The 17,514-nt window shown below is 42.3% G+C and overlaps 1 protein-coding gene across 11 annotated transcripts in view; it reads right to left on the reverse strand.

The window, feature by feature from the left end:
- LOC147122263 (receptor-type tyrosine-protein phosphatase F-like) overlaps positions 1–17,514 on the reverse strand; it is a 654,652-nt gene that overhangs the window by 72,500 nt on the left and 564,638 nt on the right. For all 11 annotated transcript variants that reach the window (XM_085983216.1, XM_085983218.1, XM_085983215.1 and 8 more), the window contains one exon: positions 6,556–6,679. In XM_085983216.1, coding sequence (XP_085839342.1) covers positions 6,556–6,679 — 124 coding nt within the window. The remainder of the gene's footprint in view (positions 1–6,555; positions 6,680–17,514) is intronic.

Genomic DNA, 17,514 nt, shown 5'->3' on the forward strand with positions numbered 1-17,514 from the left:
AGGTCCAAAGCAGATCCCCTCCCCCCCCCCGCCCCCCTCCGAGTTAATATCCAGCCCAATTGGATTAATCTTGACCGTTAGTGAAACAGCCTCTTTTCCCTCCATCTCCAATATTTTTTATAACCAATCAATGAAAGTGTTCAAAGAAAAAAGACACCATTTTGTTTAATGCCCCTATGATATTCTTCTTGGGTTGCTTGCCGCAGTGTCCTGGAGATTAATCTTCAATTCCTGGAGACACCAAAACAATCCTGAAGAGTTGGCAACCCTAGGTCTGACTGACATTTGCTTTTTAAAAAACTGATTGTTATTAAGTTTTAGCTGAAAGTGTGCTCAGCTTTTAATTGTTTGCTCAGTGAACTGTGGAGATTGGAATGTTTCAGACTGAAAAGTTTCAGATTGCAGCATTTTAAGATTGTTTTGCAACTGTAACAAAGTGCGACGTCTGTGTGCACAGATGTAACATTTTATTTTATAGTGGATCTCTCATGGCGTTGCTCATGGCAAGTCAGATGATATAGTGTTTTATAAGAACAGGAATTTTACATCATGCAATGAACAATCTAATATTCTGTCCAGGTGGAGCTGTGTCCCATTAAGATAACAGACTAATTGTTAAGTAAACACAAGCTCAAGTCAATCAGGGGTAGAAATTGATATGCACTGCATCATTTTTGGGTGCTAAACGGATGCAAAGCATACTAATTTATCAGTGGGACTGTCTGCACCTGCACAGGCATGGATTCCACTGCTAAATTCCAAGGCGCTTTTTTTAGGCTTGTCGGGCAGACGCCTAAAACAGGCGTTTGGCCCCTTATAAATTAGGAGCCTAGCACCTGTTGAAGGACCCCAACAAAATTTGTTGACTTCGCAGCCCCCACGGCCACCAATGACAGGTGAGCTTTTATTAACAAAAAATATTGCTGTTGAGCCAGGAGGAGCAGGAGTGCTCTTCTGACTCCATATGAATCGCAACTGCCCTCACAACTGCCACCCCACTTCCCCCCGGAGCCCTCTCCAATTCCCCCTCTCAGGAATTGGTGACAACTTGGTTGCAATTTTTTCTCCTCTTTTTCGTCTACAGGTTGCCCCTTGCTGACATCATCCACACATATATGGTCAGCTTCAACATGTACATTGCTGACACCCAGCTCTACATTTCCACGAACTTTCTCAACCTCCCTCCATTGCTACTGTGCTATCAGTTGCTTGTCTGATATCCAGTCATGAATTAGCCATAATTTCCACTAGGTAAATGTTGGGAAGAGCAAAACAATGGCCTGACCCCCGCCACAATCTCTGTACCCCTGCCATTGGCTCTGTCCCCCTCCCCAATCACCATCTCAGGCTGAACCAGGCTATTTGCAGCCTTGACATGCTATTTAACCTTGAGCTGAGCTTCCAATCGCATATCCTTTCCATCAAAGACTAACTGCTTCCATCTTCATAACATCACTTGCCTCCATCCTTACTTTAGTCCATCATCTGCTAAAACTATCATCCACGCCTTTGCCATCTCTTGACTTGAAGATTCCAATGTTCCCCTGGCCGACCTCCCATTTTCCATGAACTTCAGTAAATCCAAAACTATGTAGCCTGTATCCTGTCTTGCTCGCCCATCATCTCTGTCCTTGCTGATCTACATTCGCTTCCAGTCCCCACAGCATTTAAATTTTTTATCATGTTTAAATTCCTCCATATCTCTGTATCCTCCAGCACAACAATCCCCATGAACTTTCTGACACCAGCCTCTTCATCTCCCTTCATCTCATTACCGGCAGCTGTGCCTTCAGCTGCTTAAATCCCATGGTCTGGAATTCTGTCCTTAAACTTCCTTTAAAGGTCCTCTTTAAAACCATTTCTTCGACTAAACTTTTGATCACTTCTTTGGCTCATTTTGTTCCTTTGTGAAATTCCTTGAAATATTTTTCTATGCTAAAGGTGTGATATAATAAGAAGGTTGCTGTTGTAGAGTGCTCGGACAGGACAGAAAATGAGGTGTTGTAGCCCTATATGTCAGGGACAACTGGGAAGTAAATGAAGTCGATCCTGTGGGAGGGGGTAAGCTACATAAGTAACTAATCTGTGGAAAAAAATCCAAGTTAGCACTAGGCGTATACTACAAACCACCAGGTCGACACGAAAGGACAGTTTGCTTTATGAAGAGATGAAGGTATACGAGAACAGGAAAGTTATCTTAATGAAGAATTCAACCAACCAAATATACATTTGGATATTCAAGTGGCTTAGAGTCAGATTTGATAAAGGTAATGCATGAGTGTTTCACAACTCAATGCATAAGGAAACTCACAAAAGACAGTGCTCATCTTGACCTGGTATTCAGGAATTACCCAGATAATATACAGGAAATGGTAGATGTAGCAACCCAGGAGGACAGTGATCACAAAATTATCAAATATAACATAGTCTAGAAGTCAGTTATATCAAAGACCTGGAGCCAGGTTTAAAACTTTAAAAGGGCTAAATTTTAAAAAATGAGCGAAGAAGTAAAACAAATGGATTGGAAGAGAATGTCAGTCAACATTACAGTACATGACAAAATGAACACCGTTAAAAAAATAAAGCTGAACCTGCAAGACAAACACATACCTAAGATTAGCAAGCTCAGAATAAACAAGTGTGACCCTAAATAGATTCACAAATTTAAAAACATAGAAGATAGGAGCAGGAGTAGGCCATTCGGCCCCTCGAGCCTGCTCCGCCATTCAATGAGATCATGGCTGATCATCCAAATTCAGTACCCTGTCCCTGCTTTCTCCCCATATCCCTTGATCCCTTTAGCCTTAAGAAATATATCCAACTCCTTCTTGAATATATTTAATGAATTGGCCTCTACTGCCTTCTGTTGTAGAGAATTCCACAGGTTCACCACTCTCTGGGTGAAGAAATTCCTCCTCATTTCAGTCCTAAATGGCTTACCCCTTATCCTTCAACTATGACCCCTGGTTCTGGACTCCCCCGCCATCGGGAACATCTTTCATAGAAACATAGAAGATAGGAGCAGGAGTAGGCCATTCGGCCCTTCGAGCCTACTCCGCCATTCAACGAGATCATGGCTGATCATCCAAACCCTAGCACCCGGTCCCTATACCAACAGCCATCCCACCCAAGCACTATCCCCGTAACCCCACATATTTAATCCCCCCCTAACACTAAGGGCCAATTTTTATCATGGCCAATCAACCTAACCCACACATCTTTGGACTGTAGGAGGAAACCGGAGCACCCGGAGGAAACCCACGCAGACACGGGGAGAATGTGCAAACTCCACACAGTCACCCGAGGCCGGATTTGAACCCGGGTCCCTGGCGCTGTGAGGCAACAGTGCTAACCACTGTGCCACCTGCATCTAGTCTGTCCAGTCCTGTCAGAATTTTATAAGTTTCAATGAGATCCCCTCTCATTCTTCTAAACTCCAGCGAGTATAAGCCCAATCGACCCAATCTCTCCTCACACGTCATTCCTGCCATCCCAGGTATCAGCCTGGTGAATCTTCGCTGAACTCCCTCCATGGCAAGCACATCCTTCCTCAGATAAGGCGACCAAAACTGCACACAATACTCAAGGTGTGATCTCACCAAGGCCCTGTACAACTGCAGCAAGACATCCTTGTTCCTGTACTCAAACCCTCTTGCTACGAAGGCCAACATACCATTTGCCTTCTTAACCGCCTGCTGCACCTGCATGCTTACCTTCAGCGAAGTGAAATAAAGAGGAAAAATGACCTCTACAAAAATTAGATCTCCCATTAACTGCTGTAGGATGCAAGCCTAATGTTGTAGAGCATTACTCTATAATAATGCAAAGCAATGGGCATTAACCTGGATTGGGGGCAGCCAACTTCCACAGCAGCCCAAATCTAATAAATGGTGCTGTGGAACAAATTAAATCTGTAACCACCACCGCCTGGGGACAAAGAAAGCTCAGGTAACGAGTGTTAAAAAAAATTCTCCAGAAGTGTACTTGCATTATGCAGTTGATAATTTATATAATGAGGCTAAAGAATTGTTGAGATATAAATGAAAAATGATGAGACTGGATAAGGCTAGAATACAGATATCCAAGCTAGCAGAGAATTCCAATGTAACATTTCCATTAACTTCTATTATATAGAAGTCCTGCTTTAATAAGTGTATTAATAATTTCCTGGTTAATTATATCTTTATTTCAGTTTTTAACTGTACTATTACAACAGTGTCTGAATGGATACAGCACACACCTAATGGGACTTTGCACTCCAGAGCTAATCTGTCAATTGGTACAACAACTGAAAATGCTGGAAATACTCAGCAGGCCAGGCAGCATCCGTGGAGAGAGAAACAGAGTTAACGTTTCAGGTAAATTGGTACAATTATTTCAAGAAAAACCTTCACTGCCCAATTGCACAGGTCATAGAAAGGCCCAAAATCCAACCATTTAGCTTCACTGCTGTCCGTCATATGACTCCTCAAGCTATTGGCGTGAACTTTCATATGCTGTTTTGACCAGATGCCAGTATGATATCTCCAGATATTGGCAATTTGCTGATGTGGATACCCAGGGTGAGTGGAGGTGGCATATAACTGAATCAGGCTGTACTACTATATAAAAAAGGGGCAGGAATTCAGACCTCAAACAAAGTGGAGTTCTATTCTGCTTACTTGTGCAAACAAAGATACTGAAGTATGATCTCCAGTCACAGTCAATCATGATCAGCCACAGGAATTATCAATGCTTTCCAAGACTGTTCTGGTTATTCACAGTATTTCATGACAGAAAAAGAAAGCTGTTTATAACCAGACTTGTAAAGCACAGAAATAACTAACTCAGTTCTAGAAAGGACCATCCCAAATAAGAAATATGGTATTAAGTTGCACAAATATACATACTAGGTTTGACTAAGACAGTAAAAATGGCAAGGAAAATCAAATACAGTATGGTAACATAGCATACACTTCACCAGATGGCCGACTGTTTTAGTTTGAGGATTGGCACTTGGATCTTCCATGCTCAGCTTCAATTAGCTTTGCCAATTGTCAAGCAGGCTAGCCTCCAAATGAAAAGCCATTCAAAAATAAAGTGGCCAGGAGCAAGGATGTTTTACCCCCTCCTGCCCCCAGCCATGCAGTCTCCTGGGAAAGGCAAAGAAAACAAGTAGATTGGCTAATCGAGTCAAATAGGTTAGGATGCAAATACAGATTGTGTTAGCATAGAACTAGGTTAGATCCTAGGTGGTGCTTCCTTTCACAGAGAGTTGTCAACATCTGGAATAACTTGACAGCATGTGCAGTGAGTACAGTTTCACTGAAAGCATTCAAAAGGGAGTGCATAAGTTCCTGAGTGGCTAGCATTTCTTCATATAGAATGTAGGTGGGTCTTAGAAATTCTGTCATCCAGTTGCTGTGGTCCTTGGCTTGCCTGATCGCTTTTGGGAGTTGGACAGGAATTTCCCGAGAGTATTTTCCTAAATTGACCCAAGGTTTTTTGCCTCTCCCAGGAGACTGCATGGGTGGGGGCAGGGATGGTGGTGATGGTGCACAGAAATTATACCATGCTAGGATGGAACAGGCTTGATGGACCAGCTAGTCTTTCCATTGTTCTTTTTTGTATGTTAGGAAAATACCAAGCAGTTTTGGCCATTCTTGGGGGCTCACTCAGCAGAAACTACCCCAACATAGCAATTCACCTACTGACCATAAAGACAACAACCCAAATTAACATGATCACTGCTATGCAGCACCTTCCCCTGTTTCCAGGTCCAACTGATCCCCAGAAAACAAGCTGCCTGAACCTATTGAACCACATTGTTCCCAACATAGGCACCATTATTCCAAGAAACGTAGATGTATCCATACACTCCTCCCATGAGCACCATGCAATGAAAATGTAGAACGGCTTCATGCAATATTTGTATGAAGGTACATTTTTGCAAATTAATTAAAAAAAACCCATTATGGATTATGATTCCACTAGTGTTTCTAGTGTAGAATTATAGCATTTGCAGTCTGACCATGTTATACAACTGCACCTCTCACCCTAAAAAAGACACTGATCAGAAAGTAAAAGGGCAATTTGAATTGGAAAGGTTGCACTATGAACTAGATTGGAAATGTGGCCAGTCACATTATCTTGAAACCTTAATATTTGGAGATTTTTGTCACAGCCTTTGACTGGATTTGAATCCCAATCACAGAAGTAGAAGCTGACAAAATGTACAATAGAGCCAGAGCAAAGTTTATTTGGGGAATGTACATGAAAGCCCCATGTCATAAGCATTGTAAGGCTAAGCAGGTTGGAATGATGAATTGCATATGTGAAGTACCAGCAATATTTAGTGCAATTTGTTACTCGAGTAAACTTTAATTTTGAGGCCAGGTGTAAAATGCAGAGCATTAAATAACAATAAAGTTCCTCAATGTTCTTACTGATACTACTGTTGATCATACCATCATTTACAGAATCAATACCACCCACTAAATCGTTGTAATACATTATGGCAATCTGTTCCAAATAAGGTGTAGTCACAATAATTTAGATATCTGCAGCTATACTTGCCATCGACAGAGGTGAGGATAACTCTTGAATGGTCATAGGCAATAACGTTGGCATAGCGGTTTTTCGGTTTGTTCACTTCCATGTTGGAGTTCTCCCATGTGAACTGCTGGGCAGGATCAATTGACTAAAAGAGAATAAAAGAGAATAAAAGAGAAGATGAAAATTGAAGAAAAGTTTACACAGAGAATAACTGAGTAGAAGACGATAATTCTAAAGATTTCAGATGCTGGCAAACTGCAAAAGGGAGTTCAAATGGATTGGGTCTCATGCCGAGTTCCCAGTCAGGTTTTCCCCTCTGCCTCATATCAAATGTGCCCCCAATTAAAATCAACTCTTCCATTTCAAATGTGATTAAATGCAATAAAGAGATGATACAGTAAATGTAAAACCACAAAATTGTACTTCTAATCTCCTTGAACAGATTCAATTTAATGTGTTTACTTAATTTACAGAATGCCAACATTATCATGATCACTCAAAATTAAATGAACGCCCAAGTATTTAACTACAGGATCGCTTTGTCCAGAAAAAAAAAGCTAGTCAAATTTTTATTTAAAAATTTGTGCTAGTGAAGAGTTTAATAATTTCCTTTGAAGCTGAAATTTCTCTGTAATTTGGTACAAGACAACAGTATTCCCAAATCATGGAACAAACAGCAACTACTCCACTTAGTACTATATTTTGATAATGAAATACAGATTCAGATTCTGGAATATCTGTCTGGCATCCTGCTCTGTAAGAGAATACTTGCTTAAACCTGCTGCTACCCCACCACTTTTTAAGCACAAAGTTAACAACTTTCAAAAGGAGACCATGACCATTCAAAAATTTTGACCTTCGACCTGTGAACCAGAAAGTTGTGAAGTTGCATTCTTAAGTCAGCTAATAACTCGACTCCCTGCCTCAGTTCGCCAAGTGATGTCAATCAGGATGAGTCCTACCGAATACACTACCTGTAATGTGCCTGAAATTGCAGAATGACATGGAAACTGGAGGTCACAGAACACTTGTTGCTTTCATAATTATATGGTGGCAATGGGAAGGCTTTAACAAAAGAGGAGCTAGTGGAAGAGGTAATGTGGTAGCGAAGCATGTCAGATAGGAACCAGTAATGAGTTATTCATTAGCCCAGCAGGACTTGGTAATGGGAATAGGTATCCAATGGGCAAATATGAGAAAGGGCTGCAACTGATGGTCATTCACTGAGCAATAGAGAGGCGTGATGATGAGGTTCACTGCAGGATATCTACAATTTTATCAATTATGGATACAATTTTTATTTTGTGTGTGCTTGAAGGTTTAGCCTATCAGAGCTTTGTCACACTTCATTAGTTTTATATCTTGGAAATTCCCATTGGAATTTAGTCAGTAATGTTGATGCTGGATCAAAGAGAGACATACCAACCTAGAAATGGGGATGTTCGCTGATGACTGCACAGCGTTCAGTGCCATTCATAACTCCTCAGATAATGAAGCAGTCTATGCCTGCATGCAACAAGACCTGGATGATGTTCAGGCTTGGGTTGATAAGTGGCAGGTAACATTTGCGCCACAGAAGTGCCAGGCAATGACCATCTCCAACAAGCGAGAATCTAACCACCTCCCTTTGACATTCAATGGCATTACCATCACTGAATCCCCCACCATCAACATCCTGGGGGTCACCATTGACCAGAAACTTAACTGGACCAGCCACATAAATACTGTGGCAACAAGTGCAGATCAGAGGTTAGGTTTTCTGCGGTGAGTATCTCACCTCCTGACTCCCCAAAGCCTTTCCACCATCTACAAGGCACGAGTAAGGAGTGTGATGGAATACTCTCCGCTTGTCTGGATGACTGCAGCTCCAACAACACTCAAGAAGCTCGACACCATCCAGGACAAAGCAGCCCGCTTGATTGGCACCCCCTCTACCACCTTAAACATCCACTCCCTCCACCACTGGCGTACTGTGGCTGCAGTGTGTACCATCTACAAGATGCACTGCAGCAACTCGCCAAGGCTCCTTCGGCAGCACCTCCCAAACCCGCGACCTCTTCCACCTAGAAGGACAAGGGCAGCAGACGCATGGGAACACCACCTGGCTTACATGTCCCTGACTTAGAAGTATACGGCCGATCCTTCATCGTCGCTGGATCAAAATCCTGGAACTCCCTCCCTAACAACACTGTGGGAGTACCTTCACCACACGGACTGCAGCGATTCAAGAAGGCGGCTCACCACCACTTTCTCAAGGGCAATTAGGGATGGGTAATAAATGCTGGCCATGCCAGCGACTCCCACATCCCATAAAAATTAATTAAAAACCTAGAAAACGACTCACAAAAGCAGATCAACAGCTTCAAAAATGCCGCCACAGTCCCAGAAGAACTCAATAACCACCCCAAATGTAGGCATTATGACACGGAAAGGTAAGAGTTTACACTGAAACTTTTGTAGGACATGTGCAGGTCTTAATTTAAACTGCATTTGATCACTTTTATTGTAGGGGAACAAACCTAAAATACAGCAAAGTGCAGTTTCAGTGTCCAACAGTGATGGATTTAAAATTTACTGAAGGGAGCTATAGTTAAGTGTTGAAAGCAATAAATCTATTCCCAAGGGGATCTAGGTGCATGCCCCTCATAAATCAGGGGGCACACCTGCCACATCATAACCAGCCTTTTCCCTTTACGAATGCTTACTGACCTACTCTCTATTTCCAGCATTTTGTGTTTTTATTTCAGACTTCCAGAATTTGAACGTTTTCCTTTTTATTTGATGACTCTTTTCATGGACGTTGTTGGTTCTTTCCCTGGTTATTTCATGGACGTTGTTGGTTCTTTCCCTGGTTATTTCATGGATGTTGTTGGCTCTTTCCCTGGTTATTTCATGGATGTTGTTGGTTCTTTCCCTGGTTATTTCATGGACGTTGTTGGTTCTTTCCCTGGTTATTTCATGGACGTTGTTGGTTCTTTCCCTGGTTATTTCATGGACGTTGTTGGTTCTTTCCCTGGTTATTTCATGGACGTTGTTGGCTCTTTCCCTGGTTATTTCATGGACGTTGTTGGTTCTTTCCCTGGTTATTTCATGGATGTTGTTGGCTCTTTCCCCGGTTATTTCATGGATGTTGTTGGCTCTTTCCCTGGTTATTTCATGGACGTTGTTGGTTCTTTCCCTGGTTATTTCATGGATGTTGTTGGTTCTTTTCCTGGTTATTTCATGGACGTTGTTGGCTCTTTCCCTGGTTATTTCATGGATGTTGTTGGCTCTTTCCCTGGTTATTTCATGGACGTTGTTGGCTCTTTCCCTGGTTATTTCATGTTGTTGGCTCTTTCCCTGGTTATTTCATGGATGTTGTTGGCTCTTTCCCTGGTTATTTCATGGATGTTGTTGGCTCTTTCCCTGGTTATTTCATGGATGTTGTTGGCTCTTTCCCTGGTTATTTCATGGATGTTGTTGGTTCTTTCCCTGGTTATTTCATGTTGTGGGCTCTTTCCCTGGTTATTTCATGGACGTTGTTGGTTCTTTCCCCGGTTATTTCATGGACGTTGTTGGCTCTTTCCCTGGTTATTTCATGGACGTTGTTGGCTCTTTCCCTGGTTATTTCATGGACGTTGTTGGTTCTTTCCCTGGTTATTTCATGGATGTTGTTGGCTCTTTCCCCGGTTATTTCATGTTGTTGGCTCTTTCCCTGGTTATTTCATGGACGTTGTTGGCTCTTTCCCTGGTTATTTCATGGACGTTGTTGGTTCTTTCCCTGGTTATTTCATGGACGTTGTTGGCTCTTTCCCTGGTTATTTCATGGACGTTGTTGGCTCTTTCCCTGGTTATTTCATGGATGTTGTTGGTTCTTTCCCCGGTTATTTCATGTTGGCTCTTTCCCTGGTTATTTCATGGACGTTGTTGGTTCTTTCCCTGGTTATTTCATGGACGTTGTTGGCTCTTTCCCTGGTTATTTCATGGACGTTGTTGGCTCTTTCCCTGGTTATTTCATGGATGTTGTTGGTTCTTTCCCTGGTTATTTCATGTTGGCTCTTTCCCTGGTTATTTCATGGATGTTGTTGGCTCTTTCCCTGGTTATTTCATGTTGTTGGCTCTTTCCCTGGTTATTTCATGTTGTTGGTTCTTTCCCTGGTTATTTCATGGACATTGTTGGCTCTTTCCCTGGTTATTTAATGGATGTTGTTGGTTCTTTCCCTGGTTATTTCATGTTGTTGGCTCTTTCCCTGGTTATTTCATGTTGTTGGTTCTTTCCCTGGTTATTTCATGGACATTGTTGGCTCTTTCCCTGGTTATTTCATGTTGTTGGTTCTTTCCCTGGTTATTTCATGGACATTGTTGGCTCTTTCCCTGGTTATTTCATGTTGTCGGCTCTTTCCCCGGTTATTTCATGGATGTTGTTGGCTCTTTCCCTGGTTATTTCATGTTGTTGGTTCTTTCCCTGGTTATTTCATGGACGTTGTTGGCTCTTTCCCTGGTTATTTCATGGACGTTGTCGGCTCTTTCCCCGGTTATTTCATGGACGTTGTTGGTTCTTTCCCTGGTTATTTCATGGACGTTGTTCTTTCCCTGGTTATTTCATGGACGTTGTTCTTTCCCTGGTTATTTCATGGACGTTGTTGGCTCTTTCCCTGGTTATTTCATGGATGTTGTTGGTTCTTTCCCCGGTTATTTCATGTTGGCTCTTTCCCTGGTTATTTCATGGACGTTGTTGGTTCTTTCCCTGGTTATTTCATGGACGTTGTTGGCTCTTTCCCTGGTTATTTCATGGATGTTGTTGGCTCTTTCCCTGGTTATTTCATGTTGTTGGCTCTTTCCCTGGTTATTTCATGGACGTTGTTGGCTCTTTCCCCGGTTATTTCATGGATGTTGTTGGTTCTTTCCCTGGTTATTTCATGGATGTTGTTGGCTCTTTTCCTGGTTATTTCATGGATGTTGTTGGTTCTTTCCCTGGTTATTTCATGGATGTTGTTGGTTCTTTCCCTGGTTATTTCATGGACGTTGTTGGTTCTTTTCCTGGTTATTTCATGGATGTTGTTGGTTCTTTCCCTGGTTATTTCATGTTGGCTCTTTCCCTGGTTATTTCATGGATGTTGTTGGCTCTTTCCCTGGTTATTTCATGTTGTTGGCTCTTTCCCTGGTTATTTCATGGACGTTGTTGGCTCTTTCCCCGGTTATTTCATGGATGTTGTTGGTTCTTTCCCTGGTTATTTCATGGATGTTGTTGGCTCTTTTCCTGGTTATTTCATGGATGTTGTTGGTTCTTTCCCTGGTTATTTCATGGATGTTGTTGGTTCTTTCCCCGGTTATTTCATGGATGTTGTTGGCTCTTTCCCTGGTTATTTCATGGACGTTGTTGGCTCTTTCCCTGGTTATTTCACGTTGTTGGCTCTTTCCCTGGTTATTTCACGTTGTTGGCTCTTTCCCTGGTTATTTCATGGACGTTGTTGGCTCTTTCCCTGGTTATTTCATGGACGTTGTTGGTTCTTTCCCTGGTTATTTCATGGACGTTGTTGGTTCTTTCCCTGGTTATTTCATGGACGTTGTTGGTTCTTTCCCTGGTTATTTCATGGACGTTGTTGGTTCTTTCCCTGGTTATTTCATGGACGTTGTTGGTTCTTTCCCTGGTTATTTCATGGACGTTGTTGGTTCTTTCCCTGGTTATTTCATGGATGTTGTTGGTTCTTTCCCCGGTTATTTCATGGATGTTGTTGGCTCTTTCCCTGGTTATTTCATGGACGTTGTTCTTTCCCTGGTTATTTCATGGATGTTGTTGGCTCTTTCCCTGGTTATTTCATGGATGTTGTTGGTTCTTTCCCTGGTTATTTCATGGATGTTGTTGGTTCTTTCCCTGGTTATTTCATGGACGTTGTTGGTTCTTTCCCTGGTTATTTCATGGACGTTGTTGGTTCTTTCCCCGGTTATTTCATGGATGTTGTTGGCTCTTTCCCTGGTTATTTCATGGACGTTGTTCTTTCCCTGGTTATTTCATGGACGTTGTTGGCTCTTTCCCCGGTTATTTCATGGATGTTGTTGGCTCTTTCCCCGGTTATTTCATGGATGTTGTTGGCTCTTTCCCTGGTTATTTCATGGACGTTGTTGGTTCTTTCCCTGGTTATTTCATGGACGTTGTTGGCTCTTTCCCTGGTTATTTCACGGACGTTGTTGGTTCTTTCCCTGGTTATTTCATGGATGTTGTTGGCTCTTTCCCCGGTTATTTCATGGATGTTGTTGGCTCTTTCCCTGGTTATTTCATGGATGTTGTTGGCTCTTTCCCTGGTTATTTCATGTTGTCGGCTCTTTCCCTGGTTATTTCATGGACGTTGTTGGCTCTTTCCCTGGTTATTTCATGGATGTTGTTGGTTCTTTCCCCGGTTATTTCATGTTGGCTCTTTCCCTGGTTATTTCATGGACGTTGTTGGTTCTTTCCCTGGTTATTTCATGGACGTTGTTGGCTCTTTCCCTGGTTATTTCATGGATGTTGTTGGCTCTTTCCCTGGTTATTTCATGTTGTTGGCTCTTTCCCTGGTTATTTCATGGACGTTGTTGGCTCTTTCCCCGGTTATTTCATGGATGTTGTTGGTTCTTTCCCTGGTTATTTCATGGATGTTGTTGGCTCTTTTCCTGGTTATTTCATGGATGTTGTTGGTTCTTTCCCTGGTTATTTCATGGATGTTGTTGGTTCTTTCCCTGGTTATTTCATGGACGTTGTTGGTTCTTTTCCTGGTTATTTCATGGATGTTGTTGGTTCTTTCCCTGGTTATTTCATGTTGGCTCTTTCCCTGGTTATTTCATGGATGTTGTTGGCTCTTTCCCTGGTTATTTCATGTTGTTGGCTCTTTCCCTGGTTATTTCATGGACGTTGTTGGCTCTTTCCCCGGTTATTTCATGGATGTTGTTGGTTCTTTCCCTGGTTATTTCATGGATGTTGTTGGCTCTTTTCCTGGTTATTTCATGGATGTTGTTGGTTCTTTCCCTGGTTATTTCATGGATGTTGTTGGTTCTTTCCCCGGTTATTTCATGGATGTTGTTGGCTCTTTCCCTGGTTATTTCATGGACGTTGTTCTTTCCCTGGTTATTTCATGGATGTTGTTGGCTCTTTCCCCGGTTATTTCATGGATGTTGTTGGCTCTTTCCCTGGTTATTTCATGGATGTTGTTGGCTCTTTCCCTGGTTATTTCATGTTGTCGGCTCTTTCCCGGGTTATTTCATGGACGTTGTTGGCTCTTTCCCTGGTTATTTCATGTTGTCGGCTCTTTCCCCGGTTATTTCATGGACGTTGTTGGCTCTTTCCCTGGTTATTTCATGGACGTTGTTGGTTCTTTCCCTGGTTATTTCATGGACGTTGTTGGTTCTTTCCCTGGTTATTTCATGTTGTTGGTTCTTCCCCGGTTATTTCATGGACGTTGTTGGTTCTTTCCCTGGTTATTTCATGGATGTTGTTGGCTCTTTCCCTGGTTATTTCATGGATGTTGTTGGCTCTTTCCCCGGTTATTTCATGGATGTTGTTGGTTCTTTCCCTGGTTATTTCATGGATGTTGTTGGCTCTTTCCCTGGTTATTTCATGGACGTTGTTGGTTCTTTCCCTGGTTATTTCATGGATGTTGTTGGCTCTTTCCCCGGTTATTTCATGGATGTTGTTGGTTCTTTCCCTGGTTATTTCATGTTGTCGGCTCTTTCCCTGGTTATTTCATGGACGTTGTTGGCTCTTTCCCTGGTTATTTCATGGATGTTGTCGGCTCTTTCCCCGGTTATTTCATGGACGTTGTTAGCTCTTTCCCTGGTTATTTCATGTTGTCGGCTGTTTCCCTGGTTATTTCATGGACGTTGTTGGCTCTTTCCCTGGTTATTTCATGTTGTTGGCTCTTTCCCCGGTTATTTCACAGTCACAAAGGAACCTCAACCACGTGTTAACAAACTGAAAACAGCTAAATTACAGACCATAACTGGGTGCTGCAGCTCACGCACAAACATGCCAATAGTGCAGTAATAAAATCCTAAATGTGTCATTAGGATCATTTGTTTAAATTAAGTAAACATCTTAAACCTGACTGATGCCATGTATGAATGGTACATTTTCACTTTTTGATCAGATAAGTGGTCAAGTTGAGTACGGGCCAAATATGAGTGAACAACTTCTTTTACTCTGCCACAACCACAAACTCGAAAGAGCACACCATATTGTACAAGAAAATTGTAAGTTGCTTTTTGCCAAGAGCAGAATCTCAAACAGTGTCATTTTGATGGGCCACTCATTAATCTACCAGCATGATTCATCATATTGTGATGATACACGTCTGTGCCTGTAATTCTTTGTGATTCATATTGTGATAATACACATTTGTGCCTGTAATTCTTTGTTTTGCATTTTTGGGTTTTTAGCGCAACATTTTTCTGCAGGTTGTGTCTCAGAGCAGTCCTGTAGATGGGCCATTGCTCTCTACGAACCAGAATCTACCTTATACCCACCCAGTGTCTTGGTGATCTGGACGAGGGAATTGGATGTAATATTTCGAAATTTGCAGACGACACAAAGCTGGGTGGGAGGGTATGCTGTGAGGAGGATGTCGTGAAACTCCAGTACGATTTGGACAGGTTGGGTGATTGGGCAGAAACATGGCAAATGCACTATAATGTGGATAAATGTGAGGTTATCCACTTTGGTGGCAAAAACAGGAAGGCAGATTATTATCTGAATGGCAATAGATTGGGAGAAAGGGAAGTGCAAAGAGACCCGGGTGTTCTTGTGCACCAGTCGCTGAAGGTAAGCATGCAGGTGCAGCAGGCGGTTAAGAAGGCAAATGGTATGTTGGCCTTCATAGCAAGAGGGTTCGAGTACAGGAACAAGGATGTCTTGCTGCAGTTGTACAGGGCCTTGGTGAGACCGCACCCTGAGTATTGTGTGCAGTTTTGGTCATGGAAGGAGTGCAGCGAAGATTCACCAGGCTGATACCTGGGATGGCAGGAATGACATATGAGGAGAGATTGTGTCGACTGGGCTTATACTCACTGGAGTTTAGAAGATTGAGAGGGGATCTCATCGAAACCTATAAAATTCTGTCAGGCCTGGGCAGACGAGATGCAGGAAGGATGTTTCCAATGGCCGGGGAGTCCAGAACCAGGGGTCATAGTCTAAGGATAAGGGGTGAGCCATTTAGGACTGAAATGAGGAGGAATTTCTTCACCCAGAGAGTGGTGAACCTGTGGAATTCTCTGCCAGAGGGCGATGGAGGCCAGTTCATTAAATATATTCAAGAAGGAGTTGGATATATTTCTTAAGGCTAAAGGGATCAAGGGATATGGGGAGAAGGCAGGGACAGGGTACTGAATTTGGATGATCAGCCATGATCTCGTTGAATGGCGACGCAGGCTCGAAGAGCCGAATGGCCTACTCCTGCTCCTATCTTCTATGTTTCTATGTCACTTGTAGCGAGCCTGGGGTTGAACAGAAACCCCTCATCAATGTATTTCAGCTTATTGGTTACATCGCGTGCCCTTGTATGATCTTGCTCAATTTGGAAGGTGGTAAAATAAATACTTCACTAGATTGTGGCTTAAGCCATAAACTGCCAAGCAGATTTATTAAACTGCAAACGGATAAGTGAACTGTAGCAATGAAAAACTGTTGAGATACAATAGTTAACTACCCTTCCTCAGAAGATACAAAATAACAGTCATGTCTGCTGCACTAAACTTCAATGTGAACTGCACCTGGCATAAGGTTCCTGAACATTAATCTGATATGGGTGGTCTATGCTTACTGTTCCAAGTCTCACTGGACTGAGAGCACCTCTCAGATGGCTTCCAATGGGCTGCTAAATTGGAACCAAACAGACCAATATGTACTTTGAAAAGGTGACTGGGACAAAGGAAAGTTAAATAGGTCTATCAATCTCACAAAGTCACCAGTCAAAAATATATTGAAACAAAGCCCACAAGACGCTTATACTTGAAGTGAATGTCTTGGCGCTGCTCTTGGGCACCTATCACAGATACACAATTTGTTCTCAGGCTGTTGGGTATCAAAACAAGTTGCACCATTTTCTGCAAATCAACCTGGTTTTTAACCCTGTATGTACCTGGACACAGACAGAAACAGAGAGATAGACAGATATAATCCAATAACAAGAAGTATCAGACAAAAATGCTTAGTTTTTGTAATATCCTCCTGGTCTTAACTGTGTTGCTGTAGGAAGTTGCTGAGCAAAGGTCAATTGCTTCCCAAAAGGAAGTGAAAAAAAATAATTTGGTCAGTCACCCTGGCCAAATTAACACTGCTTAGTGACTGGCTCCACAGTGGCCCTGGCAGAAACTTGGGACCTGTTTTCTAGCCTATTCACTTGTTTTAAGATACAAATAAAGAGAGAAAAATCAAGAGGAGAAAAGCAAATTACTGAGATGGGAAGAAAAATTCTATCCATCTACCATTTATTTCCTCTTGGCCTCTCTTACGACTGGAACAGAGATTCGGAGCTGTTCACTCTCTCCAATTAGAGAATGTTAATGAAAGGTACAATTAGATCAACTTCCACACACCAGTGAAACCTGTATTAAACATATAGAAGCACTCATTCTGTTGGAGCCATTTAATTTGCACTACAAATGCTGGGTTAGCCCCAGTTTCTAAAAATGTTCACTTACTTACTTTTTCTTGCGCACAGTACTAAATCCCAGCAGTGGTGGCATCAGATGGATCATGAAAAGAGGAAGGAACATGTATGGAGTGGTAACTCGGTTGAGGTCTAGAAGTGAGGTGGAGGTAGGCCAGAGTAGGAGTACAGATATTTGATGTGACATTTCCAATTGCACAACAGCCATCCCTTTGGCTTCTGAACCAGATTGGCCATTCTTGAATTATGGAGAGTTCTGTGCTGCAATCTTGTATCGAATATAAACTGGATTAAGATGGCCCCAAACTATAAGAGCTTTTATAGATAGCAGAGAACAGAAACTTCTATCTCAGGAGTCTGGGCTCTG

The sequence above is a fragment of the Somniosus microcephalus genome, chromosome 3 (genome assembly GCF_052327205.1).
Source record: "Somniosus microcephalus isolate GS21.2 chromosome 3, FLI_Smic_1.0, whole genome shotgun sequence".
Classification (NCBI taxonomy): domain Eukaryota; kingdom Metazoa; phylum Chordata; class Chondrichthyes; order Squaliformes; family Somniosidae; genus Somniosus; species Somniosus microcephalus.